Source organism: Plodia interpunctella, chromosome 8, assembly GCF_027563975.2.
Source record: "Plodia interpunctella isolate USDA-ARS_2022_Savannah chromosome 8, ilPloInte3.2, whole genome shotgun sequence".
NCBI lineage: Eukaryota > Metazoa > Arthropoda > Insecta > Lepidoptera > Pyralidae > Plodia > Plodia interpunctella.
This window is the reverse complement of record NC_071301.1, coordinates 6,081,590-6,091,372: the sequence shown is the minus strand read 5'-3', so window position 1 is coordinate 6,091,372 and position 9,783 is coordinate 6,081,590. Positions and strand designations below refer to the sequence as shown.

Sequence of the window (9,783 nt, the reverse complement as noted above, 5' to 3'; positions counted from 1 at the left end):
CAATATTGTGTCATATACGGACAGTTGAAACGTTGGTGATCTAATTTAGATCAGGTATTATGCTCACCGCGACGTGTGATCCCCTCCAGAGGTTATTGTTGAGCGCGCACCGGGCACAGACGCCGCCGGCAGCCTTTCTCTCTTGACGGGCAGTGGCACAGTGACCGCGTGACAACTGCCCGCCGGGACGGAGGCGCAGGGCCGGGCCATGCACCACTACCTGGTGATAGTGACGATCGTGCTCCTGATCTACAAACTGTCTGTGGCGCTCACCATGGCCCCGCCGACCGCGCGCCGCCGCCTAGACGTTGACCTTAACTTTGCGGAGACTGTATACGTCAAAGTGTCTGACGCATGTGAGTATCCTTCACCCTACTACGACACAGTTATTATGTTTATTTTATGATAATATCGCATGTTTAAACATAATTGTTTTTGAAATATTGCAGGTAGAGCCATTATGGATCTTCGTTATAACACAAAAAACGATCAAAGCAACTTATTAAAGACGATGAAAATAATACGTTTGCACAATGACACAACACAAACGTATCCGATTGATACTGCTTACCAAGCCCTTACTCAAGCAGGCGTATTTGATATAACAAAACAAACAAAAGTTGTAATACATGGATTTAGAGATAATTCACAATCTGACGTGCCCTACGATTTGGCTCAAGCTTACAATGAGAAGAAAATGTTTAATGTTCTCTTAGTGGATGCTGAAGAATTAGTTAGTAAAGGATATATCTTGTCGGCATACAATGTTCGCCTTGTCGGAAAAAGACTCGCAAATCTATTGGCCAATTTGGAAAACTTTGGGGCGAGTGCTGACGATTTCCATTTACTCGGCATAAGCCTAGGAGCACATATCGCCGGCTCGGCAGGAAAATACTACCGTCAGTATAAATCCCGCAGTTTGGGTCGTATTACTGGGTTGGATCCAGCCGGGCCCTGTTTCACATTTGCGGACGCCAGCCAAAGACTTGACAAGACTGATGCAGGTTACGTGGATGTCATACATTCAAACAAAATGATACAAGGAATTCTCGAATCCGTAGGTCATGCAGATTTCTATCTCAATGGAGGAGGACCGACTCAACCAGGTTGTTTCATGCCCAGTTGCAGTCATTTGAGAGCTGCAAAAGTGTATATAGAAAGTATTAGAGTGCCTCAGTCGTTTATAGGTGTAAAGTGTGACAGTTACAAAGGTTTTAAATCGAATATATGTGATATCAATAACTTAGCTGTATTAGGATACGGGTCATCAACCTCTTGCCGAGGAGACTACCACCTGCGCACGTCTAGCAAGGCTCCGTACGGTCTGGGCATGGCCGGTATAACATATGATAGTAAAGGTAAAAAGACAATGCCTACAGACTCTAATGACTGGTTTAGAATGTTGAAGTGATACATTTTAGTGTCACCTATTATGTAATGTTGCCATGTGTTTTTATTATTAGTTAAGTTACTAGGAACTCTGGGTTTAGCAATTTAGCACTAATACAATTGTCTATTTCGATCTGTAATTCAACTTGGTGAACATTTTTTCAGTCATCAGTAATTTTAATTTTTTTGAATAGGATTCTCACTAAAGCTTAATTTTTTATTGTATCTAAAAATATATATATGTCGCCCTCTACACTTACAAGTATTTATTTATTAAATCCTTGACTTTGGGTTTATGTCAGTAGCAAACTGCCATATACAACGGCTCACCTACACCACATATTTTTGATTACAAATCTACTTTAACCCCATCTCTTATTTAAAACATATACTGTAAAAAATATTGATTTCGTATACATAATATGCCTTATTTCGTTGTATTGTTCAATTTGTACAGGTTGCGTGTGCGATAAAGTATGAACACATAACACCGTCAGACTGACCTGAATGACAATGAATGCCGAATCAAATCGAATTGCGTGCCAATTTGGTACGTTTTCACTACAGCTGGCATTTCCTTCCGCGATGATGCCGTTTAGAAAAATAAACTTAAAGACGGACATTGCTACTCATAAATTTTGTTGTGATAGTTTTTGAAATTACTAATTTATAATAATTATAAGAGTTAGGGTTATAATTATTGTTTCCTTGTATATATATTTTTACAGAATACTGATTTTCGATGCTGATAATACTTAACATCCCGAAAAAAACAACACTTTACTTATAAACAACAATAAAATAATCTTTAAATTTCAAATCGAATATTTCTACTGAACGTACATATTTATCCCTTTTTGAAATTCAGTTTTTGTTCTTTTTCATCCCTTGTCCTATTTCACCGTCGGCTCACCTTTTACACCCCATAGAAGTCTTCTCCGGATTGTCATACGTTTTATATTTTGCCTCTGGATCTCTTTTTGTACATTGAACCACCAGGTGGAAGGCCTACCAGGTGGTAGGAGAGGCCTTTAGGTTCGACCCTTTCGAGTATATTGAGGACCTGCCGTGGCCTTTTTTTAAGTCGGTTATACTAGGTGCATTATATAGCTATTTTATATTTTTGTGATCTTTGGTTTGCGTCATTGTTTCGCAACAATTTGCAAACCGCGACGAAAGCAGAGCACCATTAACGCGCGGAACTGTGCAATTTCGCATTAATTCGACGGTTTATTAGTTGACAATAGTGCCTGTTGTACCTAATTTAATAGCAAATTTACATAACGCAATCTTATTTAAGGTGATAGCTGAACATTATGACGTTGCTTGACCGTGAATTTGTTATATTTATATTGTATACATACTGAAAAAGAAACACTTGATACAAGTATGCATAATGGCGGACTTATCCCAGAGATCTCTTCCAGTCAACCAAACATCTGAAGAAAGCCTCGAAAGTTTTCTCTCTCTCTCTCTCTAATTTCAGCGTTTTACTGATTTCTTTCTTACCAGTTAAGTGTCGGAGCGGAGCTCAGAGTCCTTTTACCACCATCCTGATATAAACAGTTAAACTTTTAACTTAGTAGTAGTAGATGAGTTTAGTGTTCGAAAGCATTTTGTGATGATCGATGTTACATTACATGTATGATAATTTATTTGAGATTTATTTTTATATATTATTTTCATATTTAGATTTTGATTTTTATTTTTAAAATAAGTATTCTTTTTTAAACATGGTAAAAAACCTACGGACAAAAATATGTATCTGAGTCGGGTTTTTAATTTTTCTTGAATTAACATTACATAACGGATTTTTCATAAAGAAAAATCGCGTGGGCGAGATCGCGGGTAAAAAACAAATTAAAACATTACAAATATTGTATGTTCAGTATTAATTTACATTATTATAGGCAATTAATATTGAAAAGATATACTTACATCGTCGGTAATATAAGTACATTACATTATGGTAAAAAGTAAATAACTTACATAAGAAATTGCACGTAATTTTTATATGAATGATGAACGTACCTTAGGCTAGGTATCATTCCCATAATAACACCATCTATATGACACCTTGGCACTCCACACCTACATTTGTTTAATACAGGCAAACTCACCTCACTACATAATTTTAACCGACTAACGACTAATTTACTAAGAATAAGCCCCTGTATTCTTTTTAGGGTTCTGTACCTCAAAAGGTAAAAACGGCACCCTTATAGAATCACTTCGTTGTCCGTCTGTCCGTCTGTCCGTCTGTCCGTCTGTCCGTCTGTCCGTCTGTCCGTCTGTCCGTCTGTCCGTCTGTCCGTCTGTCCGTCTGTCCGTCTGTCCGTCTGTCCGTCTGTCCGTCTGTCCGTCTGTCCGTCTGTCCGTCTGTCCGTCTGTCCGTCTGTCCGTCTGTCCGTCTGTCCGTCTGTCCGTCTGTCCGTCTGTCCGTCTGTCCGTCTGTCCGTCTGTCCGTCTGTCCGTCTGTCCGTCTGTCCGTCTGTCCGTCTGTCCGTCTGTCCGTCTGTCCGTCTGTCCGTCTGTCCGTCTGTCCGTCTGTCCGTCTGTCCGTCTGTCCGTCTGTCCGTCTGTCCGTCTGTCCGTCTGTCCGTCTGTCCGTCTGTCCGTCTGTCCGTCTGTCCGTCTGTCCGTCTGTCCGTCTGTCCGTCTGTCCGTCTGTCCGTCTGTCCGTCTGTCCGTCTGTCCGTCTGTCCGTCTGTCCGTCTGTCCGTCTGTCCGTCTGTCCGTCTGTCCGTCTGTCCGTCTGTCCGTCTGTCCGTCTGTCCGTCTGTCCGTCTGTCCGTCTGTCCGTCTGTCCGTCTGTCCGTCTGTCCGTCTGTCCGTCTGTCCGTCTGTCCGTCTGTCCGTCTGTCCGTCTGTCCGTCTGTCCGTCTGTCCGTCTGTCAAGACACTTTTTCTCAGGAACGCGTAAAGATATCAAGTTGAAATTTATACCATTTACCCAGGTCTATGGTCTTTTTCAACTGGAAAAAAATCAAACTTATACGGTAATGCGATCAAAAGATATAACCGTTTATGTCGCATATTTTGCGATTTCACAAGGAAATCAAAACCTATATAGGCATACCGTACTGATATAGGAAAAAATCCAAAAATTAGGAATTTATACTTACAACACCGAAAAAAAGTTATATTAGTTTCGTACAAAATGAGTGCATACGCCCGCTTTTCACCATTCCCACTAGATGGCACTGTGCCTTTTTTAGATCAAGCTTTGGAGATTTTTAGCAACTTGATAAGATAGCAAAGTATTTTTATGGTTTTCACACGGACATGATTTTTTTCTCGATGTGCTTTTGAGTCACCAAGATTACGACTTCAACGCACTACGCCCGCTCATTCGGAACGACGTCATCGCAAAATCACTGTATTAACTTATATGATACCTTCATATAATAAAACTGTAGAAAAAAATCTGTACATTGAATACATAAAAACAAAATTAGGCGATAGTGTCATACCTAGAAACAGAGTAAGTAAAAAAAATTGTCTATTTGTACACGCTACTCTTCGGAACTACTGGACAGATGTGAATGAAACTTTTTTGTTATATAGCTATTAAGCCTGGGCAATATATAGGTATAAATTATTTTGAAAACTGGAACACCTGATGGGGAACAATGATGGTACAGCTAAACTATAGGAAATATAGAAATGACGCCCTAATAAAAGTTGTTCAGCCTTTTTCAGCATTTTCTGGTGAGGTATAAAAATCAAAGATCTGGACCATACCTGATGTAGACGACTTAACAAAAATTATTCAATTTTATGAGCTTTTTCTGTTGAGGTTCATGTACAGGTAAATGGGTCTGCATCGATTTTTAAATCGATGCAGACCCATGTACAGCTGAACTACGGGAAATATAGAAATGACGCCCTAACAAAAAATGTTCAGCCTGATGAGCATTTCCTGTTAATGTATAAAAATCGAAAATTTGGAACACCTGAAGAAGAGTCATAATGATCCAGCTAAACTTTAGGAAATATAGTTTTTCAGTTTGATGAGCATCTTTTGTGTAGGCATCGTTACGGTTTGTAATTTTGTCTCTTACCAAAAATTATTCAGCCACGCAAACGAAGTCGCGGGCATCGGCTAGTAAATAAATATAAATACCAACATTATATTGTGGCATAGTCTGAAAAATATATAGATAACTTTATTCCTATCAGTCAAACCAACCTATTATCTCCTGCCAGCAAACTTATCACTAGATAACGAAATATTCACTACTATTCACTTGCATGACCCATCAATCTACATAAATAAATATGAATGATTTAAAACAAAACAATGTGCTTAAAGTATTAGTTAGTACTAACACGACTGTTCCTAGTAGAACGACTTCCGAGTGCCGAGTAGTCTTACTAGTAGATTTACTGGCTTATTTACTTTCGTGCAATGTATAAGTAGGTCCTTTCTTAATTCTCCTACATAAGTCGGAAAAAATCAAGAAAAAAAAAAATTCCATATTTTGACTACAAGAACAATGATTAAATATTATACGAAATTCGTACAAAACGAAAACACCGTAAGAGCGACTATCAACTGTTAAAAAGGTATTTTCTATTGTTCTTTTATAATATGCGGCTTCTCCCAAAGGTTTCATGGCTTCCTACAGTCCTTCGCCCTGACATTATGTTCCAATAGGTACATTTCTTATTGTTTTCTTTTATACTTTACTGTATAATACCAAGTTACGAAAACTTGTGAAAAACATGTGTTGAAATAATGTGCTTGTATTTGTTTCTTCATTCGACAACGTTGAAGACAAAAAAGTGTTCCTACATGCTTACTTTGAACCTAAACTTCCAAAACCTTCGTCAATGAACAAAAAAAGTTTCGAAGCAAAATTTTGACTTCGCAAAAAGGACGAGGGAAATTTAATCTTCCGTTCTTCAATTACAGTCATTGAATTTCTAACCGCCAGATATAGCTATGTAGTATCGTAGATATCACTTTGGAACTATCTACGCAAGTGAGAATAACGGAGTAATGTGACATTGGAACAGATCTCTGCGATGATGTAATTACTTTGTTATTATATAATTGTTGTCTATGCTGCGGCGGCGGGGCCAAATTCACGGATTATATAATAGTACCTAAATAGATATTGCTACTTACAGCTACCTTTTGTACTTTTAACTTTTTCTATTTGTATTCCAACAGTTAGAATTAACTTATAAATTACTAACGACCTGGCCCGGCTTGGCACGAGGTTTTTTGTGTATTAACGGTCGGGAATAAATTGTATAAAAAACAATGAAAACTGCATCAAAATCCGTTGCTTATTTTTAAATAAAGAAAGACAGACACAGGCGGGCGACTTTGCTTTTACTATGTCGTGATGATTGATAAATAACTGTAGAGCAAAATGATGCATAAAACTGATTTGCTGCGGATAATTTACCGAAGCGTATGTTGGCCAAGCGAAATAAAACCGCTGTTACAATTTTTCTGAGGGATAATAAGGAAAATTGAGTCTTCCCCGAGATTGTATTGAGGATCACACACCTTTGATCTTTATTACTTTATAGCACTTCCGACCGGACATTACTCAATAATATAAAACCATTTTCTGCAAATATCGTAGGCTTTTTTGATACACAAAAAGTAAAATATGCTTGTGAGATCTATTTGATGTGATACGAAATAGATTTCCAAATATATACCTGTAGCCTGTACCTACCTGTATATATGGAGCTAGGTTATAAGTATGCTTATGAAGACGACATTTGCACGTATCCTGCTTACGTATGCCCAGTAATCTGATTTTAGTATGTAAGCATGAACATTTTTTAAATAGCCTGTTTGTTATATGCTCTTCTACTGGGTCTCCTGGAGGCGTCCCCTTTTGCCTTCCATAGGATTCTGTCTTGGATTGTTCATTGTAGACTTAGCGGAAACTTTTCTTGGTCGTCCCGCCATCTTGTAAAGTACGAACATATCACTTAGAAAATACGCATGCAGAATAAAACCTTTGGAAGTCAGGTAAAAAATCATGAATGTAACAAACAAGAACAGAAAATACGGTTCCCGGCTCTCATCATGAGAAATAAAGTATTTCCTGTCGACAGAACACATGTAATTGACGTTTCGTGATTCGGAAACTGTTTGTCAGCTACTTCTGGACGCAGTTTGTCGTTTCAGAGAAGGTATACAGAACCTTTCCTTAACGAGGGTGACATTTAAACAACCTCATAACTCAGCGCGGCTCGTAAATACACACACACGTGCGAAATAATGTTTAGGGCCAGACTGTAGCGGAGATGAGAATGTTGAGTTGATTAAAACAATCAATCGATTTTGATTATTGACACAATTCTGGTTTAACTATAGTTGAGATGGGTAAAAAGAGAAGATTTGTTTGCAAATTTCTCTTAAATATATTTTTAGCAATTATAACAAAAAAAAGAAGCAAGATGAATCTCGCGGCAGCTGAGGCTGCGCGGTATGCTATTAAGATGAGAAGGCACCACAAAAATCAGTCACGCAAAGTATAGTATATAAAACAGATCATTTCAGGTCCGTAGTACGACTCGCCATATCCGTGGTGGTATGGTGGATCTTTTAACGTTAAACGATGCCACTGAAGACGATGTTTGCCACCGAAAACATTTCCGCTCTGCTGTAGTGGAAGCCGGCCCCTATTCGTAGTTGTTATTAACGCCTACGTAACCATTATCTAGCAACAACAAATAACAAAGCGAACCTTGCTCGTATAGCACTGCGTCAACGTGGGCTCGAGGACAGCTTAATTTTGTTCTTAATTTAGCTTTTTTATTTATTTCTAAGATACATCGCCAAAATCCCAATCCCTACTAATATTATAAATGCCAAAGTAAGTTTGTTAGTTTGTTATCTACAGGACCGATTGTTATGAAATTTGGTACACAGGAATTACACATAAGGTACTTTTTATCCTGAAATTCCCACGGGAGCAAACCCCCGGGGCGCAGCTAGTCTTATACATATTTAAGCTCAAGTGAAATATTACTAGATTGATTCCCAGTTACATATTCATGATACATATATCAATAACGTGGTAGCTTTTTATACACCAGCTGAATATTCACAAAATCCCCATGTACCTAATTCAACTTACAAGAAATAAGGACATAATTTTTGACAGCTACTCGGTCAATGTGTCCCATTCCCAACTAATATTATAAATGCGAAAATAATTTTGTTTGTTACCCCTTCACGCTTTATCAATCTTGCATCATGCTTGCCCAACCAATCTTGAATATTAAATTTGTCAGCATACATATAGTTTGAAGTATGGAAAAGAACATACCTTTCATCCCAGAAAAATAAATGCTCCCGTGGGAAACACACGCGGGCGGAGCCACGGGTGAAAGGTAGTATGACAATAAAAACAATATTCCAGTTTTTGCTGTAGATTTTTTCGAATACTTTCTATATATTGTCATCAAAACCTGCGTCGAGATTTTGGCTGGCCCTTGGATAACATCTAAATTATAGTGTAACTACTCAGATTTCTAAAGTTTTGTATCCTCATAATAATACTGGGCCGAGCTTTACTCCGCAGGAATATCGGGTTTAAAAGTGCCCTAATTTAACATATAACTGGAATCGTTTACAAATTACATTCTACCCAAATATAAATTTCATCTTTCTAGTAAATACTTCCTCTTTAATTTTGAATCAAATCAAAATCAAATCATTTATTCAGAAATTAAACCTTCACGGGCACTTTTTCACGTCACGTTGATTCCGATAGATCCAAAATATGTGAATAATTAATTACCTAGTAAGGGAGCCATCATTAACTTTGATGAGATTTTATACTAAAAACCTAAAACAGATTTCTATTAACAAATTTAGACCTTTCAATATTACGTATTCCTTTCCATCAACAGCATACTGGAGGCTTAAAAATAGTTTTATACAATGATATGCTATCTGTGAAAATTGAAACACAAATAGCTATGGTATATCATACATAAAAATATAGAATATGTGACCCCAACTTCCACTTCTGCAATTGAAAATTAAATCGAAATAAAGTTAGTTGGAAGCAATAGAGCCGTAATCTTAAGTATTCTTAGCAAGCTAAGAGAAGCTAAGCGCTGAGAACTAGCAGTGAATTCACTCTGCGATCTTGGAGAATATAAATGCAACTAAAAACAAAGATACCGCAAGAAAGAAACTAAATTTAACTATATTTACTGCTTGTGCTTACTTAAGCATGAAATGTGCATCTACTTTGACATTTTAGTAAAAGTGTAGTGCGAGAAACTCATCTAGCAGATAAACAGCTAACGTTGGTACAATTATGTTATAATGTCGTATACCAGAAAATTTAAACGTCTATTTCCAAGATTTTTAATAGTTAAAACATGTTGATAGGATAAACAACA

At 37.6% G+C, this 9,783-nt stretch overlaps 1 protein-coding gene across 1 annotated transcript; it reads left to right on the top strand.

Annotated features, from left to right (window-relative positions):
- The first annotated feature begins 208 nt into the window (after positions 1 to 208).
- Positions 209 to 2,989, top strand: LOC128672053 (phospholipase A1-like). Its single transcript, XM_053748944.2, has 2 exons — positions 209 to 356; positions 450 to 2,989. The coding sequence occupies exons 1-2, from the start codon at positions 209 to 211 to the stop codon at positions 1,409 to 1,411; spliced, it is 1,110 nt and encodes a 369-aa protein (XP_053604919.1). The 3' UTR covers positions 1,412 to 2,989.
- Positions 2,990 to 9,783: the final 6,794 nt, after the last annotated feature.

What these genes read in the sequence shown, in the direction of transcription:
- LOC128672053 (XM_053748944.2), top strand. Translation starts at nt 209, where the DNA reads ATGCACCACTACCTGGTGATAGTGACGATCGTGCTCCTGATCTACAAA. An exon ending in CGTCAAAGTGTCTGACGCAT is followed by an intron (nt 357 to 449) that starts GTGAGTATCCTT and finishes GAAATATTGCAG; the next exon opens with GTAGAGCCATTATGGATCTT.